Source organism: Suncus etruscus, chromosome 16, assembly GCF_024139225.1.
Source record: "Suncus etruscus isolate mSunEtr1 chromosome 16, mSunEtr1.pri.cur, whole genome shotgun sequence".
Lineage (NCBI taxonomy): Eukaryota > Metazoa > Chordata > Mammalia > Eulipotyphla > Soricidae > Suncus > Suncus etruscus.
In genome coordinates, this window is record NC_064863.1 from 36,088,796 (window position 1) to 36,116,049 (window position 27,254).

Sequence of the window (27,254 nt, forward strand, 5' to 3'; positions counted from 1 at the left end):
TAAGCTAAGTGTTTCTCTGAATGCTTATGACTTGTAAAAATAATTTGACTTTTAAGTATCAGTCTATGTTATTACTTAAGCCAAGAAATTTTGTTTACATTGAACAAAGACCTAAAAATTAAGACCTTAAGCATGTTTCTCTTAGTTTGTATGTTAATTTAAAACTGATACTTAATTAAATATTACCTGATAGTTTCAAGATAATAGTTCATAACTTTTTTCTCTCTCCATAATTAAGTAATGGAAAGTCGTGATCCTAGTACAAATGTTATATTATTGGAAGATACTGCAGCAGTCTTGGGAGTGATAATAGCAGCCACTTGTATGGGTCTTACTTCTGTGACAGGTAAGTAAATACTTCTTAAATTACAGGTGATTTATTTCACTTAAATAATTTTCTACAGTGTATGTTTTCTTACTCTTAAATATATTATGCCAGTAGAATTTTATGGTTTTTGTTTTGTTTTTTTTTGTTCGGTTTTTGGGTCACACTCGCCAGCGCTCAGGGGTTGCTCCTGGCTCTACACTCAGAAATCACTCCTGGCAGACTCGGGACCATAGGGGATGCTGGGATTCAAACTACCATCCTTCTGCATGCAAGGCAAACACTACCTCCATGCTATCTCTCCGGCCCCTTATATTTTGTTTTATTATGAAGGATTCCCATACAATCTAGGTGACTTGGGGGCTCGGGCACTCCCTGCAGAACTTGATCAGCTAGACCAGCAGTCCAGTGGCTGAAGTAATGCTTGGGGTTTGCAGTGCTCAGGGCCCACAGAAACCATCAATGTGGTGTTTAATTTCAGAGTCACACCCAGCAGTACTTCCCAGAGATATTTTAGTGGCCATGTGTGGTAGGGATTGAGCCTGGTATGTACCCTAACTTCTCTATACTAACTCCCCTGCCCCCCAATATACTAAATTTTAAATTTAGTATATGGACATGCTAATTCTCCACTACTTAAGTTTTGTATGACATTTGGTGAGTGATTCCTGAATTAGAAATTTCTGTTTGTTAGAATAAAGAGGTTTATAAATTCAATAGCTCAATAATGGGCTAGAACACAAGTCTCCAAATTTGTTCTCTTGTCCTATCAAGCAGCATTGGAGTTTTATCCTGAGTGTAGCTTTGGTGTCCTTGAACACACAACTGCCCCACTACACACAGACACAATTGCTTATGTAATAGAGTATTTCTGTAATGCTTTGAACATTTCTAGGTGTGACTTTTAGATAATATAACCTCTCTGAGCTTTAAATTCTTTACCTTCTAAACACTTGAGTGACTAGGTATGTGGTACAGGCCACACATGTTAAGTGCCTGAGGTCAGTCCCTGGCACCATACACATAAGAGGAAATATTTATAGTATTTGTCCTTGTGACCTCATAGGTTTAAATGAGAAAAATTTAATAAATTCTTAAGATATAAATGAATATTGTAGGTGTTGTTTGCTTGTTTTTTCAATGTTAGTGCTAATTTAGTAACTTTTTCTTTTTCCTGACTCTCAGGTTGTTACCACCTTTATTTTTGTAGCTAGTCAAGCCACAGTTATACTTTAATACCTCAGTCAAAGGCCATTATAATAAAGGTGAATGAGAATGCAGAGAAATAACTTATTTTTATAAATTAAAAAGTCATTTAATAATGAAAAGATTCATTTTCTAAAGTTGGGAGTTTCTTGGAATGTAACTTCTTCTGGCATATTTAAAATAATTTTAGGTGATGAGCTTTCACAATTTTGCAGTGTTTTTAAAATAGGCTCCAATATGAATAGACCTTTCTCATTTCTATGTACATTTTAAGACTAACATTTTGAAGTTTACTTTGATCCCAGATGTTTCTAAAATTTTTGAATGTTTTTCAGGTTAATTATACTGTTTTAGATACTCTTTGGATATAAATGAAACTTAGTTTGTAAGTGTGACTTGATGAATAATGCAGATTTTAAAGGATTCCTTTCTTTTATCTTATAATATTAAATAGTCAAATCAAATTTAAAGAATTTTTAGAATGTTGCCCGTGAATTAATTTTTTCTTACTTTTCCTCGCCTGCAGCCTAAATTTTTTTAAATTAATTTAAACAACATGATTAAAAATATATAGCCAGCTAATATTCTTGTGCTTTCTGGAGATTATTTATGTATATATATGTATATATATTTTTAATATCTTTAGGCACCATGTTTACAAACATGTTTGCACTTGGGTTTATAAAAAAGAACACTCCCCTTCACCAGTACAGCTTTCCCACCACCATCAATGCCCCTTATCTCCTTCCTCCTCCATCCCCTGCATGTTTTTGACACAGGCATTCAATTTCTCTCACTACCATTGTCATGATTGTTGTCAGTGTAGTTATTTCTCTAACTGTACTCACCACTCTTTGTGGAAAACTTCATATTGTGGGCCGGTCCTTCCAGCCCTCATCTCTATTGTCTCTGGGTATTATTAAAATGTCCTTTATTTTTCTTAAAACCCACAGATGAGTGAGACCATTCTGTGTTTATCTCTCTCCCTCTGACTTATTTTACTCATAGTTGCCATGTCCATCCATGAGTAGGCAAATTTCATGTCTTCATTTTTCCTGACAGCTGCATTAGTATTCTATTGTGTATATGTACCACAGTTTCTTTAGCCACTCATCTGTTGTTGGGCATCTCTGTTGATTCCAGAGTCTGGCTATTGTAAATAGCACTGCAATGAAAATAGGTGTGAAGAAGTTCTTTTTGTGTTGTGTTTTTTGTGTTCCTAGAAGTGGTATAGTTGGATCATATTCAATTTCTAGTTTTTTGATGAATCTCCATATTGTTTTCCATAAAGGTTGGACCAGACAACATTCTCACCAGCAGTGAATGAGAGTTCTTTTCTCCCCACATCCCTGCCAATACTGATTGTTCTTGTTCTTTGTGATATGTGTCAGTCTCTGTGGCACGTACCTCATGTTTTGTTTGCATCTCCCTGACGATTAGTGATGTGGACCATTTTTTCATGTGCCTTTTGGCCATTTGTATTTGTTTTGTTTTTTTTGGGCCACTCCCGGTGAGGCTCAGGGTTGACTCCTGGCCATGTGCTCAGAAATTGATCCTAGCTTGGGGGACCATATGGGATACCAGAAGATCGAACCGCGGTCTGTCCTAGGCTAGCGTGCACAAGGTAGATGTCTTATGGCATACACCACCACTCCGGCCCACCATTTGTATTTCTTCTTTGAGAATTGTTTGTTCATTTCTTTTCCCCATTTTTTGATGGGATTAGATATTTTATTCTTGTTAAGTTCTGTCAGTACCTTGCATATCTTAGAGATTAGCCCCTTATTTGATAGGTATTGAAAGAATAGTTTCTCCCATTCTTTGGGTGGCCTTTGTATCCTAGTCAATATTTCCTTTGAGGTGCAAAAGTTTCTCAGCTTAATACAGTCTCATTTGTGGGGGCCGGAGCGATGGCATGGAGGTAGGGCATTTGCCTTGCATGCAGAAGGATGGTGGTTTGAATCTCTGCATCCCATATGGTCCCTCGAGCCTGCCAGGAGCGATTTCTGAGCGTAGAGCCAGGAGTAATCCCTGGGCACTGCTGGGTGTGACTCAAAAAACCAAAACCAAAACCAAATATATATATATATATATATATATATTTCTTTATTACATATTTTTGATAAAGATTGTAAAAATTTTAAAGAGCAGTATTTGATTTTGAACTGTAATTTCAATTTGTAATTTGAACTGTAATTTCAAACCTTTTGGTGGACTATGTTTATAAGTAATTGGATCATTTTAGTATACAAGTAGATTGATATTTAATGTTATATTTTGACTAAATTATTGATGAAACTACTCTTAATTTGATTTTTTAGTAAAAATTAATGTTTATTTTATCAAGTAATAAAGTTTGTTGGGGAAGGTTAAGTTTAAATTTAAAATTAATGTCACTTTATGTTTAGAATAAAAAACCTTCATTATAAAAGCCTCATGTAAAATTTATTATGAAGTTGTAAAATATGTTTATTGATGACTTATATAAGTAGTGAATTTACATTCATGGATAAGGTCAGTCTTCTAATTAACTAGTTCTGGGAGAGAAGTTTTATAAACCCAAGCAAACACTAGAATCAAAATTCCCAGAAGAGTTTTTAAAAAATGAGAAATGCTAGATTACTTCCTGAGTTTCTGTTTCAATATTTTGAGCTATATCCAAAACTGCAATTTTGGGGATCACCCTCAGGGCTGTTTGGGGAGTCATATAATGTGCAGGATCCCATGCAAAACATGTATTACAACCCTTTGAACCAATTTTTACCCCTGAATTAAATACTTCTGTCAAATGTTGAAGTAATATTACTGCTGATCGTCAAGAAATCACCCCTTAAGAACCACTGTTAAATACCATTATATGCAGAATTAGTTTCTTTCCTTTTAAAGTATTTAGAATGGTACTAGCTATGTATAATATTTAGTGGAATAAGTAAGAGTGACTTGTATCAATTATTTTTCTTGGAGATACTCTCAACAGTGCTTGGGAACAGTTCTGCTGATTCTGTATACAAAGCCTTTGCTCCCGCCCCTTGAGCCATCTCCTTGCCCTCCCAACTCTAAAGCTTTAAAGCTCTCAAGCTCTAAAAGCTTAATTTAATGTTTAATTCTTCCACAAAACCCTGGTCAGCGTAAGACATAAAACAAAGTTAATAAAAATGAACTGTTATTCTCACAATTATTTTGTCAGTGTAGGATAGGATAGAAAAAGTGCTGTGGACATAAGCTGAATAAAATGGAATCTTTACCCTGTTAATTCACATGCATGTATATGAGGCATCTAATTTGAAAAGTAGCACATGTAGGAAACAGATTTTAAATGAACCACACCATGCGGTATACTATTCACATTTTAAACTATAGTTAATAGGAAAATGTTATTAAAGGAATTTGGAAAGGATTTCAAGTCCCTTTAGTTTATAAATTCTGGTTTTTTGCTTTTAATAAAGTTTAGTAAAATACTAGAAGATCCTAAATAATCAACTTGTTTTGTTCTTTGTTTAGGCAATCCACTGTATGACAGCCTAGGTTCTTTGGGAGTAGGCACCCTATTAGGTGCAGTCTCAGCCTTCCTTATCTACACCAATACAGAAGCACTCTTAGGTCGATCTATCCAGCCTGATCAAGTACAGCGGCTTACCGAGCTCCTGGAGAACGACCCATCAGTAAGGTCAGCTTATAACAGTAATGCTCAGAATCTAGAACTTTTGAAGACATGTTTGCTTGGCACATACTTGTAGAAGAGATTTTGGAACCCTCACCTTCAGAACACTGCTTTATTACTTTTTAGAAATGCATCCTTAGATAGCAGCTTAGCTATCTCACTGTTTCCTTTAAAGTTCTGTATATTTTAACTTTTAGAATAAAGAATAGTTAGCTACTCTAACAGAAATAGAAGTTTACAAAGTAAGTTGCCTTTTTTTAGTTTGTTTTTTGTTTTTGGACCACACACAATGCTGGGGCTACTCCTGATTTTGTACTCAGGAATCACTCCTATGGGCTTGGGGGACCAAATGGAATGCCTGGGATTGATCCCAGTTCTTGCAAGGCAAGAATGTTACAGGCTTTTCTGTCACTCCAGCCCTGCCTTTTTGTTTTTGTTGTTCATGTTGGTTTTGGTGTTGGTCAAGGATTACTCCTGACTGCATTCAGGACTCTTGGTGATGCTTGGGGACAATATGTGGTATCCCAGATTGAAACCAGGTTGGCCATGTGCAAGATACTGGATCAGGTTTTTATCTATTCCATTTCTTATTGTTTTTAATATAAGCTCTTAAAGTTACAAATTTTCTTTTAAGTACCACTTTTTTTGTTTTGGTTTGGTTTTTGGGCCACACCCAGTGATGCTCAGGGGTTACTCCTGATTGTGTGCTCAGAAATTGCTCTTACCTTGGGGGACCATATGGGATGCCGGGGATCGAACCAAGGTCCATCCTGGGGCATCTGCGTGCAAGGCAAACAACCTCCTTCTGTTCTATGGCTCTGGCCCCTCCTCTAAGTACCACTTTTATGGCACCCTATAAATTGTGATATACCTTATTTTTATGCATTCCAAAGTATTTTTTGTTTTTATTTATTTGTTTGTTTGTTTGTTTTTGGGTCACTCCCAGCAGCGCTCAGGAGTTACTCTTGGCTCTTTGCTCAGAAATCGCTCCTGGCAGGCCTGGGGGACCATATAGGATGCCGGGATTCGAACTACCGTCCTTCTGCATCTACAGCTGTGCTATCTCCCTGGCCCTTGTTTTTACTTTTGACTTCTTATTTGACCATTAATTATATGTGTGATATCTCTTCTTTTTTTTTTTTTGCTTTTTGGGCCACACCCGGTGATGCTCAGGGGTTACTCCTGGCTATGCGCTCAGAAGTCGTTTCTAGCTTGGGGGATGCTGGGGGATCGAACTGCGGTCCCTCCTAGGCTAGCGCTGGCAAGGCAGACCCCTTACCTCTAGTGCCACCACGCCGGCCCCGGTATCTCATTTTTTATATTTGTGAGCTTATCAAATATCCTTTAGTTATTTAATTTCACTGTAGTTCAGGAACAGTGAAATTGTATTATTTCTGTCCTTTGAAATTTACTGTCATTTGTCTTATGGCTTAGTATATTGCTCATCTTGGTTATTATTTCATTGATAGATCAGAAGAATGAGTGCTATTGTATAGCACTGTATATGAGCTGTCTTTTTCAAATCCTTTCATTTTGTATGCTTTAATTTCTTTCTGTTTGTTTTTGGGCCACACCTGCCAGTGCTAGGGGTTTCTCTGCACTTAGGATTTATTCCTGATAGGCTCAGGAGACCTAGAGTGCGGGTCCCATAACGTGAACCCTAGTCAGCTGCAATCAAGGAAAGCACCTTATCCATTGTATTATTATTCCAGGTCCCCTGCTTTTATTTCATTTTTAATGTTTCATTTTAAATGTTTTTGAGGTAAATATGTATTTTTAATCTGCATCTTTTTTTTTTTTTCTTTCCGTTTTTTGGTCACACCCGGCAGCGCTCAGGGGTTACTCCTGGCTCTATGCTCAGAAATCGCTCCTGGCAGGCACGGGGCGGGGGGGGGGGGGGGGGGGAGAGAACGGAACACCATATGGGATGCCGGAATTCGAACCACAGTCTGTCTGCATGCAAGGCAAATGTACTATCTCCATGCTCTCTCTCCGGCCCATAATTCTGCATCTTTTATTTTTTACAAAGAATTCTAAATGGAAATAATTGGAAATATTTTACATTGAGTTATTGAAAAAATAAATAATCCAGAAAGTTAATGCATTTTTAAAAGTGGTATTTTAATTATCTCTTGCTCTATGACAGTTTATTATGCCCTCATATAGTGACATGAAACAACATTTTTGCCTTTAATTTTTTTTTTTTTGGTTTTTGAGCCACACCCGTTTGATGCTCAGGGGTTACTCCTGGCTAAGCGCTCAGAAATTGCCCCTGGCTTGGGGGGACCATATGGGACGCCGGGGGATCGAACCGCGATCCGTTCCTTGGCTAGCGCTTACAAGGCAGACACCTTATCTCTAGCGCCACCTTCCTGGCCCCAGCCTTTAATTTTTTATAGGTTAAAAATATTAATACAATTTACCTAGACTTTCCACTTTAGAATTTTTGACAGTCAGGATTTCATATCATTTTAACATCACAGTATGGCTGGAACTATCAGTGTATCTTAACAGAGAATGTACTTCTTTTTTTTTTTTTTGTGGTCACACCCAGCAGTGCTCAGGGGTTACTCCTGGCTCCATGCTCTGAAATCGCTCCTAACAGGCTCCGGGGACCATATGGGGATGCCGGGATTTGAACCACCGACCTTCTGCACACAAGGCAAACACCTTACCTCCATACTATCTCTCCGGCCTAGAGAATGTACTTCTAATTGTGGTGTTTTGTTTCATTTTGTTCCATTTTGTTTAAGGTCCACATTTAGTAGTATTTAGGGGCTGCCCCTGTCTCATTGCTCAGGGATCACTCCTGGCAGCGCTTGGATTGAACCTGGCCTCCTATATGCAAAGTATGCTCAGCCTTCTGAGCTCTCTTCAGCTTTTACATAACTTTTGGCAGGATTTAGTGCCTGGACCCCTCTTATGATGGCAACTTTCTTTTTTGGGGGGCACACCCAGTGACGCTCAAGAATTATTCCTGGCTATGTGCTCAGAAATCGCTCCTGGCTTGGAGGGACCATATGGGATACCAGGGGATCGAACCAAGGTTGGTCCTAGGCTAGCGCTAGGTAAGGCAGACGCTTTACTGACTATGCCACCACTCCGGCCCCAATGGCAACTTTCTTAGTCAAAACATGTAAGCTAAGAAGGCAATAGGCTTAAGTGTGAGCAAGTTAAAAGCCAAGATTGATTTTTAACATTGGAAATGACCTATCTTCAGATGGTCTATTCTATTGGTTAGTGCCCTTTCAAGGACAGAATGTTGCCCTAGGGCTTGCATGGTGGGATCATTGGAAACTAGAACCAAAGCAACTTGTCAGTTTGCGATCTGCACTTAGACATTGACAAGGACATGGGGAAAAGTTCATCAGAGTATTTTCATTAGCTGTTTAGGTATTTTTAGTCAAGTAATAAAGAATTTGAATATATTTTAAGAACAGAGACAGATATTTAAATTTTATGTTTTTAAACAAGCAAATTACAGCCTCTTGCTAATTTGTAGTTTTTGTTTCAAAATGGGCACATGTAACTTTCTAACTATTATATCATTCTTTTTTTTCCCCCCGGGTTACACCCATTTGATGCTCAGGGATTACTCCTAGCTAGGCACTCAGAAATTGCCCCTGGCTTGGGGGGACCTTATGGGACACCGGGGGATCAAACTGTGGTCTTCCTTGGCTAGCACTTGCAAGGCAGACACCTTACCTCTAGCGCCACCTCACCGGCCCCCTATTATATCATTCTTATTTTATACCCAGGATTGTTGATTAGTAGGCTGGCTATGTAGAAATATGGATAAGGACCCTGGGTGCCAGCTCAGATGGCCAGAAGTGGGTTCAGGTGGACTCTTAGTGGTCCTCAAGCTTCCCCCCTCCCTCTGTACTCCAGGGGGGAGGTGCATGGGGAGGAGGGTGGGCAGACATCTGGCTTCTGGTTTCCTCTTTGATTCTGGAGACCAGCTCATACCAGGTATGGGGTTTGGGGAGGCCCCATACTGGAGCCCTTCTCCCTAGCCTGGGAAGTGCTGGGAGGCTTGGCAGGCCCCCAGCTGTCCCCTTTTTCTTCCTTGGACTTCAGGCCTTCCCTGGGCGCCGGTCTAGGTGGACTCTATAGGGGCCAACAGGCTTTCCCCTTACCTCTCCCTACACTAAGGGGAATGCGCTTTGGGAGGAGGGTGGGCCGTTCTAGCACTTGTTTATGTTGGTACAGTCACGGATTTTTTTTTCTCCTTGTTTTCCTATTGATAGTACTGTATGCATATATTTTATATATCCATAACATCCATCTTGTATTGTGACCTTGATACTGCCCTACAAACCTCATTTCTAATATTTTACTGCCTCAGTCCCAACCCTTATTTCCCCCATCTTCCCATGTAGGTGCAGCTATGACATGAAGCTCACCACAAAGAGTGATAAGTGCAGTTAGAGAAATAACTACACTGGAAATTATCATAACAATGTGAATGAATGAGGGAAGTAGAAAGCCTGTCTTGAGTACAGGTGTGTGGGGGGTGGGGAGTAGGTAGATCTGGGAAATTGGTGGTGGGAATCCTGCACTGATGAAGGGGGGTGTTCTTTACATGACTGTAATCATACAACTACAATTATATTTGTAATCACGGTGTTTAAATAAAGATAATTTATAAAAAAAAAGAAACATGGATAAGGAATTTCATAGGCTGCAGAGAAGTAATACAGATGTTAGGTGTTGGCTTGTAAGCCACCAACCTATATTTGATCCCTTGTATCACATGATCTCATTAGACTTTACTCCTAGTGATGGCCCCAAACACCCTCTCCATTCAAAAAAAGGATGTCTCTTAGTTACTGGCTCAAGATTACTCTTAAGTTAGCCTCAGGTCTTTTATGATTATTTGGGAGTTTAGTTTAGTTTAGTTTAGTTTAGGCTTGTTTTCCCAGTAGTTATGTATATACCCAGAATTCAGAATGGTTTTCACTTGTGTACTATAAAGGAAATATGGTGTAATTTTGCCTTGCACATGCTAACATAGGACAGTCCTCGGTTCGATTCCCCAGTGTCCCATATGGTCCCCCAAAACAGGAGCAATTTCTGAGCGCAGAGCCAGGAGTAACCCCTGAGCGTCACCAGGTGTGGCCCCAAAATTAAAAAAATAAAATACAGAATTTCTCAGCAGTTTTCTAGGGAAGTTTGATTCCTTAAGATTGGAGTAAGGGGATAAAGAATAGTTGCGCATTTACTTCCCTTTCTGGGACCGAATGGTATAGTAGGGAGACCACTGAGTTTGAATGTTAGACAGGAAGGTAAGTCTGTTGATGAACTGAAATTCCCAAGCAGGTAAAGCTGCTATAGTACTGTATGAAAGCCATTCATCAAATGCCCACTGTAGTTGATACTGATTTTAGATTTTTGGTAAGTGTTGCTTCATTATTCCCTGCATCAGTCCTGTTAGGTAGGTTGTTTCCTTGTTCTAATAGAATACTTCACAGACTTATATAAAGAATTATAAAGAAACTGTTGGTGAAAAAAAAGGAAAAAGATTTATGATATAAAATGGTAACCTTATAGAAGAATACTTTAGAGGTGATTTTTTGTTTTGTGTCCTGACACACCTGACCCTGCTCAGTGCTTGCTCCTGGTTCTCTGCTCAGGTATTACTCCTGATGGTGTCAGGAGACCATATATAGGGTGTCGAGAATCAAATCTGGATCAGTTATATGTAAATGCTCTCTCTGCTGTACTATCTGTCCAGCCTCTAGAGTTTATTTATTAATCCATAGACTGTGCTCACATATGTTCAATAAGATTACCACCTTATTGAAATAAAGAACCACTGTTGTAACAAAATAATATGTTGGTGCTTATTTGGGCACTCAACAAAAAATTTTAAATTGACATTTGTTGGCAATCAGAAAGGTGTCACTTATTGGTGACCCTCTGAAAGCTATACTATCCATTTTTATCACTGGTGGAAGAAAAACCATTCAATGGGTATATTTGTAAATTTGTGTGCTTTTATTGATTGCAGGGCAATTCATGATGTTAAAGCCACAGATTTGGGATTAGGTAAAGTAAGATTTAAAGCAGAAGTAGATTTTGATGGACGAGTTGTTACAAGATCATATTTGGAAAAACAAGATTTTGACCAAATGCTGCAAGTAAGTTCATATATTTATTGTTTGTTTTATTTAAGATATAGCCAGTGATGAGAAAATTTTTTGTTAAATAAATAAAACTTTTTCTTTTACAGGTGTAAAGTCACTTCAGCTTTCAACTTGTTAGGGTTCCAAAATTTGACAGTCACTCTTTTATTTACCATAGAGTGGGTTGGAGGAAATCGCAGAAGAGCAAATTTATTATTACAGTGCTTTTCTTGTGCCAGGCATTTTATTTTTATGTATTGTCTAATTTATTCTCAACAATGTGAGGTAAATAATATTTTCATTTTATCTATAGGCAAATTGACACACAGAGACTTAGTAATGTCAAAAATTGAAAAGCCATAGTTGAAGTCAGTTATGAACTCAGGTCCCTGTGACTCCAGAACTCACACTTTTATTTCTTGTTTGTTTTTGTGTTTGGTCCACACCCAGTGTCGCTTAGGCATAACTCTTGGCTGTGCGCTCAAAAAATCACTCCTGGCAGGCTTGGGGGACCATCTGGGATGCCAGTGATGCAAGTCTAATGTCCTATCTGCTGTGTTATCACTCTGGCCCCAGGAACTCACACATTATTTTTTATAAAGATTAGTTTAAAAGAAAATTTACAGAGATTAATGTAATAAGCAGCAGAGAGATTACCACTAGACTTTTGTCAAATCTTAACACCTTATTGAAATAAATTTGTTTAAGATTTTAAAAGAAGGAGCCAGAGTGGTGGTGTGGAGCAGTAAGGCATCTGCTTTGCCAGCACTAGCCTAGGACGGACCACAGTTTGATTTCCCTGGTGTCCCATGTGGTCCCCCAAGCCAGCATAGCCAGGAGTAACCTCTGAGCATCACCAGGAGTGGCCCAAAAACAAACAAAAAAAGATCTTAAAAGAAATTACTGCAGAGATAGTTGTGGCCCTTGTTTTCTCCTACCTAGATTTATTCTCCTTCCTCCTTCAGATAAGTACTAAGCATGAATTTAGCACCTATCATTTTCATTCATATTTTTTATATTTGTCAACATAATTTTCTTAGCATAACAAAAAATAACATTTTAGAGGTTTAAAATTTTATGTAAATGGTGGGCTGGAGCAATTGCACAGTGGGTAGGGCATTTGCCTTGCACGCATCTGACCCAGTTTTGTGCTATTACTCTGACCCTTGCTATAGTATTTCTTTTTAATCCAGTCTTCAGCTGATAGACATTCATATTGTTTATTATACTATTAGAAATGGTGACATTCTCTTGCAAGTTTCTTCTTTTTGCATGTGTAATAATTTTTTAGGCTAGTACATTAGATGTGAAATAGTAGGCTATTTAAATAAATAAATATATATATATACACATTTCACGTTCCCTATATATTGGCAAACTATAGTCTAAAGAGCATGTCAATTTCACTTGTCAAAGTTTCTGTTCACATTCTTACTAACATATGTTGATAAAATGTTATGGTAGATATAAATAGTATATTGGTTTTTATTTTTTTTTTAATTTTATTGATGGATCGATTGGTTTGGGGGCCATACCCAGCGGTGCAAAGGGGTCACTCCTGGCTCTGCACTCAGAAATCGCCCCTGGCAGGTTGGGGGACCATACCCTCCCGGTTCAACAGCATGCAGAACTGCTTGTTAACTGGTCTGAATTAGGGATTTAATGTTTTTTTTTTAGTCCTTACACTAATTAAATCAATGACTCATTCTTTCCCCATAAATGCTATATATGTGTCTTTCTTTTTGTGTATTAATTTTTTAGTTTGTTTGTTTTGGAGCCACACCCAGCATTGCTCAGGGTTTTCTCCTGTTTCTATGGTCAAGAATTACTTCTGGTAGTGCTTGGAAGATCATAAACAATCTGGCAATCAAACCTGCCATACCCACTGTACTATCACTTTGGCTCCTGTTGTTTTATTTTTTTAAATATGTGTTTCATTGCCTGTGCCTTGAAAGGTTTAATTTTTTTATTAATCTTAATGGTATTTGTTAAAATAATTTTGTTTTTGGAGCACTCGCTGTACTCAGGAATCACTCCAAATGAGATATGAGGGAATCAGACCTGGGTCAGTTGGCATGCAAAGCAAACACCCTGTCTACTGTACTATATATAGCTTTGACCCTTATAATTTTTTTAAAAAAAATATCTGACTAACAAAAGAACACTACAATGTAAAATTTTGTGTTTGTTTTTCTGCTTTCTTTTTCTTTGTAGGAAATACAAGAAGTGAAAACTCCTGAAGATCTAGAGACTTTTATGCTTAAACATGGAGAAAATATTGTTGATACCTTAGGAGCTGAAGTGGATAGACTGGAGAAAGAACTGAAAGTAAGATATATTCTCTTTTGTTGTTTTTGGGCCACACCCGATGATGCTCAGGGGTTACTCCTGGCAATGTGCTCAGAAATTGCTCTGACTTGGGGGATTATATGGGATGCCAGGGATTGAGCCCAGGTCTGTCTTGGGTCAGCCTTGTGCAAGGCAAAAATGCCCTACTGCTGTGCTGTCGCTTTGGTCCCATAAGATGCATTTTTAACATTATGTTAATTTTTTGAGTGCTATTCCATTCAGACACTGCAAATTAAAGAACATATATACTTAGTTTCTCAGTTACTTTATGATAGTATTGATAGTCTGGGTGAGAAAATAATTGGATTTATTTCTCATTTCTCTGAATAAGAAAAGGAATTAGGACTTGAACATTAAAATCTGTAACTCTAACAATTATTTTGTTTATTTAGTTTCTAAACTAGTCAAAGGCTTAAAATGATATTATTTTTAAATTTAGGGCCACCTATCCCCTTGGGTGCTTGGGGTACCTGGAGAACTATACCTGGGTTGTATATCATTTTGAGTGTGTGTGTGTGTATGTGTGTGTGTGTGTGTGTGTGTGTGTGTGTGTGTGTGTGTGGTGTGAGAGAAAGAGGAGAGAGAGAAAGAAACTTGAAAAATCTGATAAAGCCTGTGAAATACACACACACACACACACATCATTTTGAGTGTGTGTGTGTGTATGTGTGTGTGTGTGTGTGTGGTGTGAGAGAAAGAGGAGAGAGAGAAAGAAACTTGAAAAATCTGATAAAGCCTGTGAAATACACACACACACACACACACACACACACACACACACACACACACACACACACACACACACACACACACACACACACACACACATCTTGTGGTGTTCAGGATTTACTCCTAACTCTGAGCTCAGAAATTCCTCCTGGCAGGCTCAGGGGAATCATATGGGATGTCAGGGGATTGAACTGGATTTAGTCATATGCAAGGCAACCACCCTATCCGCTGTGCTATTGCTCCAGCTCCTGTGACCTATAATTTAGCATTAATTAAATATTTTTATGAATCTAGATATTTTTAGTAAAAATTAAAAAAATTAAAAAATTAAAAAAGGATGCAAATGAATACCAATAAGCCAGAGGATCCTGGGCAGAGTTCAGACCAAGTGATTGATTGTCCTTTCCCCATGGACTCATGGAGTTTTATTTTCCTCACAGCAGCATGGGGCAATTTGTATGGAGCGTTTTCAAACAAGGAAGCTCAGACAAACCTTTAGTATCCAGAGATCTCTTTTTGTAAGTCTACATTTTTTTGCCTGAGTGTCTGGCCTTTTGTCTCCTGCTCTCTGGGTTTTGGAAAAGGCTCATATCTTCTTTCTGGAAGTAGAGCAGATGCTTTGTGGCCAAATAAATGATTATCAGGCAGACAATTGGTTCTTTACTGAATACCCATATTAAAATCTGTTGATCTTCTGCAGCCCAAAGCTGCCAGGGCTGCAGGACCCACAGGGGCCTGGCTGTTGGGAGGTCAACCCTGGGATGCCAGAGTGTGGCTACAGCCTGCCTGCTGGGACTGAAGGAGAGAGAAGAAACTAAATACACTTTTTATTCTTCCTGGTGAGGCCTGCCACCACCACATGGGGTTTTGAGAGAGTGGGAGAGAGAGTTAAATGGAAATTCACTGGCCACCTCGAGCAGGCCTGGGTTCAAAGAAGAAATAAAATGGAATGGATACAAAGCAGGCAGTATTTCTCCAATGCGTTATCTCTGGCTCCCCACAGACCAGCAGGTGCTGGTCACTATTCTGGGCCCCTCCCTACACACACACACAACAGTCCCAAGTTTTTCTTTTCATATCCGGCTTGAAAAGGGGGCATGTCCAGGGATGTGTCCAGGTTTAACAGTCATTACAGTGGGGTATCCATGGAGCGTGTCTTAAGTCCAGCTACCAAGTGGGGGTAGTCAAGGGGCATGTCCAAGTCCATCTGCCATACAATCTGTGCCAGGAAGATGGCTCAAGTGGTAGAGCACAAGCCTACCATGTGTAAGGTCCTGATTTTGCTGCACTGACATCTGCACTGCATGACTTCTTGAGCACTGCAGAGTGTGGCCCTGGTGGCTCACAGGGTGGTCCTTGCTCCCTCCATCCCTGTATGCCACTAGCTGTCTCCTTGATCTAAAAGGATCCTTTACATAATTCTACAGCATTATCAGTTTGTCATTTGGGAAATAATTGTTGGCGGAATGAAAAATCTGAATTGATTAAGACTGATCAAATGTTGACATGCTTCTCAGTATTGAGAAACCTTAAGGCTTTGTCAATGAACTTTCCAATATCCTTTCTTTTCACTTGAAAACATGCATTTTACTATCTCCAACAGCTATTTTTCTTTTTCTTATTTTTTTTTGTTTTGGGGCCACACCAAGTGGTGCTCAGGGGTTATTCCTGGCTTCCGCGCTCAGAAACCACCCCTGGCATGCTGGGGTGGGGGCGGGGGTGGGGGAGAGCTATATGTAATGCTGGGGATTGAACCTGGGTTGCTTCCAGGTCAGCCTTGTGAAAGGCAAACACCCTACCTGCTGTGCTTCCACTCCGCCTCCAGTGCTGCTTTTTCTTGAAGTAGCAGATTTTTTGTTTCATTTTAAAGCTAACACCTGCCAAATAACCAACTTGAATTTCATAGTTTGCTGTTCTTTTAAGTAAAAGTGGTGTTCAGATAGAAAAGCATCTTATTGCAGCTCATAACTCAAATCACAAAAGGTGCTTGTCCTTGTAGCAGCTTCTGAATTCAGTAGGAAGCCAGGAGGCTTTATACATCCCAGTTTGTCACAAAATGGTTTGCAAAGTGCCTAGGTTGAGGTCTAATAAATCAGTACCTTTTCTACTTTGTGTAAGAGGAACTAGATTTTTTTTAAGTGTATCAAAGGAACATAACTATGTGAATTGTCCCTTTTCTTTTTTTATTCTTTGGCCATTTTCCTTGAGTTGTGCAAAGATTCTAGTAGTTTTATCCACCATTGCTCTCTGCAATATCAGAGAAAATGTCAGCATAGTTCAAAAGGCAAAGAATATCATAGTGCTATTATGAAAGTAGTTTTGACCTTGGAGTTCCCCAGGTCTTAAGATACCAGTGACTTCTGAGACCTAAATTAAATGTGACATGATTATTTATGCACTGGATCACGTGAGACTTGAATATACTCTGTTCATCCTGCCTTTAATGTTCCTGGCAAAATAAATACTGCGCTTTTAAACTTTTGTTTTAGTTTCATACTTGAGTAGAAATAGTAACTCAGAAGCCAGGTGTCAGAGTAAATAACAAATTGGCCATTCTCAATATTTACTCTTGTTCCACTGAGATGAATCTTTCTGCTTTTATTTGACTAACTTTGTGTTATAATTAGAAACTGGATTGAACTATCTTATAGCGTTTGTGAATTATATGATTCCTTCAAATCAGTACGTCAGGTTTGACCTACACTTTCAGGTCAGAATATATTGGCTAAGATAATAAGGCTGAATTGATCATAAGTTAGGTGAAAGTTCTTTACAATTAAGGAACCAAACCCAAAGGATATGAGAATATGTAAATGTGATTTTTCTTCCTTGCATAAAAATGAGATGATTTTCTTTTGAAAAATATGACTTGGTAAACTGGCATATATCCTCCTTCTGAATATGTAAACATAGTTGTCCTAATTTTAAATTTTAGTATTTATTGAATTATTGTGGAAACTCAAATTGAGAAAAATCTGTACTAATACTGTTAGTTACATTAACTTGTCTGCATTGACTAATACCTTTGATCTGAATATTAGAGTGGGTGATATATTTGGCTTCAAGTCTATAACTTGCCCAGTTCTGTGTAAAGATTTTTGTTTTATTGGAATTTGGACCACACTTGGTGATCTTCAGAGGAATTATTCTTGGTAGTATGTGGTGGACATACAAGATGCCAAGGATCAAATCCAGGTTAGCTGCAGGTGAGGCAAGCACCCTACCTATTGTACCATCTCTCCAGCTCCAAGGTTTTATTTATTTTTAAACTGTATTTATGATTGATTAATTGATTGATTGGTTTTTGGGCCACACCCAGCAGTGCTCAGGGGTCACTCTTGACTCTGCACTCAGAAATCACTCCTGGCTGGCTGGGGACTATATGGGTGCCAGGAATCGAACTGGGTTTCTCCTGGGTTAGCCACATGCAAGGCAAATACCTTATTACTGTGCCATCTCTCCGGCACCATCCCCAAGATTTTAATAATATAAAGTTCCTTTGCCAGAGAGATAGCCTAGAGGTAAGGCGTCTGCCTTCTAAGCAGAAGGACAGTGGTTCGAATCCCGGCATCACATATGGTGTCCCTTCCCACCCCCCCCCCAAAGACCCCTGTGCCTGCCGGGGCGATTTCTGAGCATAGAGCCAGGAGGAACCCCTGAGTGCTGCTGGGTGTGACCCAAACACCAAAAAGGGTAGGGGTGGTGAGGTGGCGCTAGAGGTAAGGTGTCTGCCTTGCAAGCGTTAGCCAAGGAAGGACCGCGGTTTGATCCTGGTGTCCCATATGGTAACCCCAAGCCAGGGGCAATTTCTGAGCGCTTAGCCAGGAGTAACCCCTGAGCATCAAATGGGTGTGGTCCGAAACCCCCCCCCCCCAAAAAAAAAAGTTCCTTTTAGGGCCAGAATGATATACAACTAATAGGGTGCTTGTCTTGCTCATGCCAGACCCAAGTTTGGTTCCCCAGAATCTTGTGGTTTCCCTCTCCCTGCCCAGAGTGATTCCTGAGCCAAATGTAAGCCCTGAATACCATTGGGTGTGGCCCCAAACCAAAATAAATAAAAGTTCCATATTAGAAATGCGAACTACATTTTGCTCTTTTTTTGTTTTTTTGATTTTTGTTTTTGGGTCACACTCAGCAGTGCTCAGGGGTTACCCTGGCTCTACGTTCAGAAATTGCTCCTGGCTGGCTCTGGGGACCATTTGAGATGCCGGGATCGAACTACCATCCTTCTGCATGCAATGCAAATGCCCTACCTCCATGCTATCTCTCCGGCCCCAACATTTTGCTCTTATTTTAAGTTCTTTGAACTGTTAAATTCTTGTGTGTTCTATTGCTGTATTTCAGCCCACAGATAGACCCTTCTCTATTCTTCCATGAAGGTTTTTGTGCTTGGGAGGAAATAATTATCTTGGAAATTAATTTTTTTTTTGAATTGAAATCCCTAAAAGTTAGTCTATACATCTTTTCTTTTCACATTCTGTCTTCTGCCTGCTTCTCCAGCTGCATTACTCAGCCTGCCCTTTTTTTTTCCTTTGGTTTTTGGGCTACACCTGGCAGCACTCAGGGGTTTACTCCTGGCTCTGCACTCAGAAATCACTCCTGGCACAGCCTGCCCTTTCTGCAGCATCTTTCTAACTGTATATCCTGTCTGCATATGCTGTCTATACTCTGACTTTGCTCATGCTGTCTTCTCACTAGAACCTCGTCACATCTAGTAGCCCTCCCCACATTCAAATTTGACTTAGGCTGTAGGTCTCAGAGAAATCATTCTTCTTACATTTTTATTCCCAGGATTATTATTTGGGAGGGAAAGAGAGAATGTGTGTGAGTGTGTTAGAGGAAGGGAGGGAGGCGGGGGAGGAGAGAGGTAGGGGGAAAGGAGAGGGAGAAGGAGAGGGGGAGGGAGAGGGGGAGAGAGAGAGAAGAGGAAAGAGAGAGAGAGAAGAAGAAGAGAAGAGGAGGAAGGAGAAGAGGAGAATGTGTGTGTGATATATGTGTGTGAAAGAATCAGGCCCAGAAGCCATCGTTCTTACCTTTTTATTACCAGGTTATTATTTCGTGCATTATAGTATGTGCATGTCTGTGTGCATGCGTGTTTAGTGTATTGTATTGTAATTGTGTGTGTGTGTTGTGTGAGAGTCAAATACAAAATATATCCTGACTCTGTCACTTGTGGGACTGTCAGACAGTCACTATGTCATTTGACTAAAGTCATTGAATGGTCAGTTCGTTTCTTCCAGCTTTTTTTGTTTGTTTTTGTTTTCCCTTCCATAAAATGGAATCTTTGTGTTACTGGGAATATTTTCAGAGAGTGTGGCCTTGAAGTCCCACACTTAGCACAGTACTTAACACAAGTACTCTTGAGATGTGGACTGTGACAATTGCTATGATGCAAAAATCTGGCCACAAAACAGCTAACACAGAGAAGAGAGAGATTTTGTTTACACATATGCACTCAATCTGGCTCACAGCACAAAAGCCAAGTCCCAAACCTCATTGGAAAAGGGATTATAAATAATGTGCAGTGATTAATACATTAGATGATAGGTATATTCTGATAAAGATATTTCCCCTAGTGACAAATATTTTTCCAAAGTTATTTTCAGCCCCCCAGATCCTGTTGTTGACAACCCCTCATCCTATTTTTGGCAACCTTATCTGGCCCCGTTGTCCCTCATCTGATCTCTGGAGAAATTTACTTCCCACATCTTTCTCAGATCCATTGGTCTTTGGGAATAATATGCTGCCCGCTTGGACCCACTCAACTCCTGGAGTGATTTATTGCCTAGAGTTTACTCCTTAATTCCTCTTTTAGCAAAGGGATTTTTTTTTCCCATTCTAAACCTGTTTTCCACCTTCCATCCTAGCTGTAGTGTTCTAACACATGAATGGTATGTGTATACAAGGCTCTCTGATAGCTGAGCCTCTCAGGGTCAGGTCAGTCTTTGTTTTGTTTTTTAACCATATCCAGCAAAGCTCAGAGATTATCCTAGCTCTTGGTGGTGCTCTGGGGACAGTATGGGATGCTGGGGATCAAACCCAGGACAGCTATGTGCAAGAGAAGTGCCCTACCCACTGTATTATCTCTCTGGCTTTTGGAATAGTCTTACGTAACATCAGTGCCTCTACTTTAAAAGCATAGTGCTTGCCTTAAGACTATTTGCAACTGTGAAAATTTCAGTGACTTGCCTAAATTTATTTTAACATCCTTCTTTACTAAAATGAAGTTTGACATGTAGACTAGACTGCAAGTAGGTATTTCAGAGAATCCAGTCCTGGTTTTGCACTCTCTGGAGTACTGCTCTGCCTTTTACACATTCCCATTTTTATTGTCTACCTAACCTTGCCATGAACCTTCTCTTCCTCTGAGCACTAAATGACATATGCAATTCTCTTGGACCTTGTGTTTCTTGACCACCTCTGCCCATTTTCTGATCAAAAGGCCCATCTTCTGAGTTTCAACACCTGGTTCATCCTGAAGAAACTCTTAGGACCTCCCCTAAAAATAAACTCTCTGGGCCATTATCATGAAATATTTGAATTCACTCTTGGGCACCCAACATAGGTCTTCCTCTAAGAACCTTTCTTGGAATTGTTAGGAAGTCCCAAATGCAAGGCTGGAGTGGTAGTACAAAAGGTGGTAGAGTGCTTGCCTTGCATGTGGCCCACTCAGGATTCCAGCATCCCTCATGGTCCCCTGAGCACACTTGAGTTCCATTAGATCTGGCCTCAAAACAAATAAGCAAAAAAGAAGTTGCAAGATTAGTAAGGGGCTCCAGGAGGAGAGGGCCAAGGACAGAAAGTTCCTCTTCCTTGCCTAGATCCTTGGGGAGGTTTTTAACAAAGGAGCCAAGTCACAGGCCATCATTTCTTCATTAAAGATACTGAGCATTCTTGGGGCAGATAGTAAGTACAGTGGGTAAGGTGTTTGCCGTGCACATGGTTGACTCAGGTTTGTCCTCAGAGGCACATGGTCCCCTGTGCATTTCCAGGAATGGTTCCTGAGCACAAATATAGAGCCAGTAGTGATCTCTGAGTGAAGAGAGCCAGGACTGAACTCTGAACACAGCCAGGTGTGGCCCAAATATAATAATGGTAAATAACAGATACTGAACACTCCAAAAGTAACATCACCCAAAACCAATAAGTAAAGGTTGATTGCTTAGATACGATTCATATTCCTTGTAGATCTTGTAGTAAGTAGAGGCTTGAGCATGTTGTAGAGTTGCTGGATTGTCACAAGAAATAAGAATAAGAAAATGGGGCTAAAGTAGCTCTAACTCAAGTTTTATTTTCAAATCAGTTTGTCATGCTGTGGTAACCTAGGAAAAATTATTTTTCACTGCTTAATTGAGGGAATTGCAATTTGAATTTATATCCTCTACACTTTTATTTTACTAATGTGTTGAAAATAAAATTTTTTGTATTTTTTTGGGGGGGGCCACACCTGATGACACTCACAGGTTACTTCTGGCTATGTGTTCAGAAATTGCTCATGGCTAGGGAAACCATATGGGACACCAGGGATCAAACCAGGTCTGTCCTGGATCTACTGTGTGCAAGGCAAATGACTTATTGCTGTGCTATCACTCTGGCCCCATAATTTTTTAACTTTAAAATTTTGTAGACATGGGAGCTGGAGTGGTGGCACAAGCAGTAGGGCATTTGCCTTGCATGTACTAACCAAGGATAGACCTTGGTTTGGTCTCCCAGTGTCCCATATGGTCCCCTGAGCCAGGAGGGATTTCTGAATGCATTGCCAGGAGTAACCCCTAAGTGTCAACCAGGTGTGGCCCAAAAACAAACAAAACTTTTGTTAGACTTCACCAAAATTAGATATTAAACATAATACACAAAATTTTGATGTCAAGAATAATTTTATTTTTTGAGGTTGGATTTGGGTCATATCTAGTGCTGCTACCACCACTCCCAGTGATGCTCAGGGATTGAACCTGAAAAGTGTTGTGTACTTGTAGTGGTGCTTCACCGTACCCTCCACCAGAGCACCAGTACCCAAAGTTCCTTCTCCTTACCCACCTGAGCTCCTCCAGTTTCATTGCCATATCTCAGGATCTGTTTCCACGGTGGACGGTCTAACCTCTTCCAATGTTTCTTTGGACTCCTCATATGAGTGAGATCACCTGGAACTTATCTATTAATGAGAAACGCAGGAGGGTGGAACTGCTCACAGTATATTTTATTTCCACATCCACTGATACTCTCCTTTTTTTGAATATTACATATATGTTATGATCAGATAGTTTGACTTACATTGTCAGCGGCTTTAGTGATATGAAGGAATAAGAGGAAACAGCATCTTTCTGTTCTGTGAGTAACGTGGTGATTTTTCTTTCCAGGAACGAAATCCTGAAATTCGACACGTTGATTTGGAGATTTTATAGATTTACTGGAGTTGGTGCATCCTGGAAGGAGCCTCACCTTGCACGGAGGGGCAAGCCTGCCTGTTCTCACACATGAAGGGAGTTGGTGCCGTTCTGAAGCCTTTTTTTTAAGATGAAGGAAATATTTTGTATAAAGGTCAATTCAACAGTCCACAGAACTAAAGTGACTTATTTCTAAGCGACATATTTCAAATTAAATAAATATGGAAATCGTGCTTTTATTTTTCAGTAGAAAACATAGTTAAAGTTGTTCCTAATTTCTCATTTTAGCCCATTAGTTGTACTGTACCTTAAATCATGTTTCCCTTCTTAACCATGGTAAAAAGAAACAGCCCTAGGATTATGATATTTAATTTTGCTGCTATTGAAGATTTCACTACATCAAAGCCTGCTAATCTTGAACATTCTAAGTCTCAATTATGGATTGTGAACAGCCCATTTCAGAATCTTCCCTTTATAGAAGTAGAAAAATGATTTCTACCTAACTTGTAATTTTGCCCTCAACAACTCTCCTAACCTAGTTATCCAGAAATGTTCATTCCAGAACATTTACTGAGTTCAAGGAAACATTTTAGCACGCTCTTTCTTGTTTCCCATTTTATCGAGTTTTATACCTCTTTGCTTCCCCTCCAATTTGATTCAGTTTTTTATAATGGAAAATAATCCTCTGTGTTTTCCAAGAATCCAGGAGTCACTTGGTTTTCTGTGTTGGTTTATTTTTTTCCTTTTTATTTTTTAAAAAGAAACAACAACAATTGGTTTTAATCCCATAGTGTGTATTTGCTATGAGTAAAATGCTTTTGTAAGCATCTGACAAGCATTCATTAAAATGGACTAGAAATAATTTTGCAGGCAGAATGGCATTTTGGCTTTAATTTATTTAAACAGAGTCACTACTTACTTAAATCTGAACTACAGGCTATTTCTTGCCTTAAGAGAAAGAGAGGCAAGTCTTTTGTGAGAAACTTGTGGCCATGATTTTTTGTACTCTCACGTCAATGGTGTATCTGTTATGTGATTGTCCTGTTCCATGGGCATTTAGCATCATATATGACTTTAACATTACGTAAGTAGCTTCATCGCCAGTTATAAACTTGAAACAAGATACGACTCAGAAGGTAAAAAAGCGTTAGCTAGCTGTATCTCCATCTGAAGCACTCACTCGCACTTTAACTTGTTCAGGTAACTTTACTTTTGTGGTATATTCAAGAAGGGTGACTGGGTCAGTCCTAGACTGAGCAACAAGTGCTTGGTCTCAGAGCCTGTAGGTCTGAAAACTGAATTTGTAGTTGATGAATTCAGCTCATTGTAATGTTGGAAACAAGCAAAATAAAAATTTGATTAAAGGGTTTGTAGGGTGATTTTTAATCTAGAAATGTCATCTACTAGACTGGAAAATTTGCTTTTGTGTGTATACATTTTGCCATTGCGTAACATTTTGCATGCTGTACAAACTATTGAAATAACATTCCAGTTTTACTTTTTAAGATATAAAATTGTTACTTAGATACAAATTGTTTTTATGGTTTCAGGTTCTTCATCCCTAATTTAAAAAAATAAGACAAGTCAGCCTCCCTCCCCTGCATTATAATTTATTTACTACTTTTCATGCTCTTCCTTTCTATTTCCATCTGCCATTTATTATTCCATGTCATTGCCATATTGGAAGGTTCCAAATTATATTTTGTTTTCTCTTAGTAAAATTACTCTGAAAGATTTCACATAACTAAGCAAGAATAATGAGCTCATTAGAAAAAAAAAATCTCAGTGAATGTGCAGAAGTTACTCCAAAAAGTAGATTCAGTTTTAAGACTCCAAAAAGAGGCCAATTCCTGATATTTTCTTGAGTCTTAAGAATCTAATTTTGAGACTTTTTCCCTCTCAAGAAGCCAGTATTTGCACTTGGATAAAAATCACACCTCTTTTGCTCTCGCATCTCTTTAAATTGTTTAGTACAAATTATTTTACTTCACTAAGAGAAAAACAGGATTTGATCTTGATTTAGCTCATTACTATTTCCTAAAATTAATCGAAGACTCTGTTCCTATCATTTCCTCCAGCTCTATTCACATTTTATGCAATTTGCCATAAAGAAGAGCAGCATGTCTTTAAGCGTTTTGTGGAATCCTGAGTTGCCCCCTTCCCAGTTCATCCTCTTTTTTTCCTTTTTTTATTTTTATTTATTTATTTATTTATTTATTTTGATTTTTGGGTTACACCCCGAAGAACTCAGTGTTTACTCCTGGCTCTATGCTCAGAAATCACCCCTGGCAGGCACAGGGGACCATATGGGATGCCAAGATTCGAACCACCGTCCTTCTGCATGGAAGGCAAACGCCTTACCTCCATGCTATCTCGCCGGCCCCTCCTTTTTATATTAACATCTGAAATTTGAACTTCAAAAATCAGGGATTTGATGCCTCTTTTTTCTGTTTCTTTTCCCCCTTTCTCTTTTTTTCTTCTGCCTGCCCATACCAACCTAGATTCACCTAGGATCTCCTCACAACATGCAAAACCAGCTTCCCCCTGCCTGCTTTTTAAAAAAAACAAAAACAATGAATTCTTCAGGATTCTTGTCACTTACTCCTTCCTCAGTTATTGTCTTTATCTTGCCCTGATGCAGAATTTTTGCATATTTAAGTATTTTGAATGAAAAAAGTTTCTGAAAAGTAATGGGTGGGTGGGGCCCAGAGTGCTAGTACAGAGGGTAGTGTGCTTCCCTTGCACGAGGCCAACCTAAGTTGGATCTCCAGCATCTCTGATGGTCCCCTAGCACAGCCAATAATTCTTGAGTTACCACCGACTGACCATCACTGGGTGTAGTCCCAAAACAAACAAACAAAGTAATGGGCAGATAAGAGGGCGGCCAAGGCTTCCCACTTTTTAAAATAGAAGTAGGAAGGAGACTTATTTCTGAGAATGGACCCCACTCAGTCCCATGGCAGTTTTCCAGAACCACGGCAGTGGGAGATGAACTTGTTTTTATTGAACTGTGTCAGGGTATCCAACTCAAAGGTTGATTCCTGAACATAGACTGAAGAAACTCAGATTAAATCTGATTGGAAAATTTTCAAATGTTTTCAAAAGTAGTTCTCCCCCAAACCTTCTTCCTCATATCCCCCACGCATACACATGCAAACATACGCATACCCATACAACCTATATAACCCAGAAAAACAATGGCATACAATTTGAATTTGGGGTATGTCATTTTAATGTAACCTCCATTATTCTAAAATTTGGATTATGCTCTTTTGCTGAAATTACACCTATAAAAGAAAATGGTTTACATTTGAAATAGGATAACTTTTTTGAGGTAGAATGCTGGAAACTAGAGCAAATTGCATAGGCATTTAGAATTTATACTGTCTTTCTTAGATTGCATTTGTCAAGCTTTGGCATTTCTTTTAAATGTGATGACCCCCAATTTGCCAAACTGTCAGAAGTCAGTGAAGCAAAGAATTGAAGGCAAAATGTTGATTCAAAGATTCTCTCCCCTAAATCCCTCATTCCAGACTCTGAAATGGAACTTTGGAAGGCACTTATATAGAAGATTGGTCTGGCAACCTTTATATTTACATCTAAGTTCACTAGCATGTCTAGACTTGGTTTAGTGGAAAAAGGAAATTTTTGTTCCTAGTACATTGTAGTTCATTTGTCTGACTTCATGATCCCTCATGATGCTTTCTTCCCTTTAATAATGTCATGTAAACAAGAACAATTTACTTATTAGGGGTATTTATCCCTGATAAATAAAAGCTTGTTAAATATAAATGTTTCCTTATTTAATGTATTAAGAGCCAAACTGTCTTATTTGATGGATTTTACTTTAAATATGTTACCTGTGTATTTTTTAACAGTTTATTACCGAGTATGCTTCTTTGTAAGGTTCTTGGTATCTAACAACTCTTAATTATAATCAGCCTAAAAGTTAACTGTTACTTAAAAATGTTAGGGTATCATTTGATCAAGTGTAAATCTAAAATGTTGGATTTCTTAGTTATATGTATTATCAGTACATTTTGAGAAAAGTAAATTGAAATAGTTTACTTCTTTTGCTGTATTTTTATTTTTGTTTTTGTTTTGTTTGTTTGTTTTTGGGCCACACCCAGCGTTGCTCAGGGGTTACTCCTGTCTGTCTGCTCAGAAATAGCTCCTGGCAGGCACAGGGGACCATATGGGACACCGGGATTCGAACCAACCACCTTTGGTCCTGGGTCAGCTGCTTGCAAGGCAAACGCCGCTGTGCTCTCTCTCCGGGCCCTATATTTTCTATTTTATAGTTAGAAAAGAAAGTACACAGCATGATGCCAAACTGCTACAACCTTCAGCTGGTTTAAACTGGGATTTCAGTTGAATTCTTTATTAATCCTGTGGGAAGTCTGTTACTTTCTTTTTCACATGAAACTTAGCCAAAATAAATAAATTTTTTGAGAGGGCTTAGTTCTTGCTCTTAG

The 27,254-nt window shown here is 39.0% G+C and overlaps 1 protein-coding gene across 1 annotated transcript in view; it reads left to right on the forward strand.

Annotated features, from left to right (window-relative positions):
- SLC30A9 (solute carrier family 30 member 9) overlaps window positions 1–22,960 on the forward strand; it is a 56,313-nt gene extending 33,353 nt beyond the window's left edge. The window contains exons 14-18 of the mRNA XM_049789825.1: window positions 239–346; window positions 5,033–5,198; window positions 11,203–11,332; window positions 13,532–13,645; window positions 22,753–22,960. Coding sequence (XP_049645782.1) covers window positions 239–346; window positions 5,033–5,198; window positions 11,203–11,332; window positions 13,532–13,645; window positions 22,753–22,797 — 563 coding nt within the window. The 3' untranslated portion in view covers window positions 22,798–22,960. The remainder of the gene's footprint in view (window positions 1–238; window positions 347–5,032; window positions 5,199–11,202; window positions 11,333–13,531; window positions 13,646–22,752) is intronic.
- The last annotated feature ends 4,294 nt before the right edge of the window (window positions 22,961–27,254 follow it).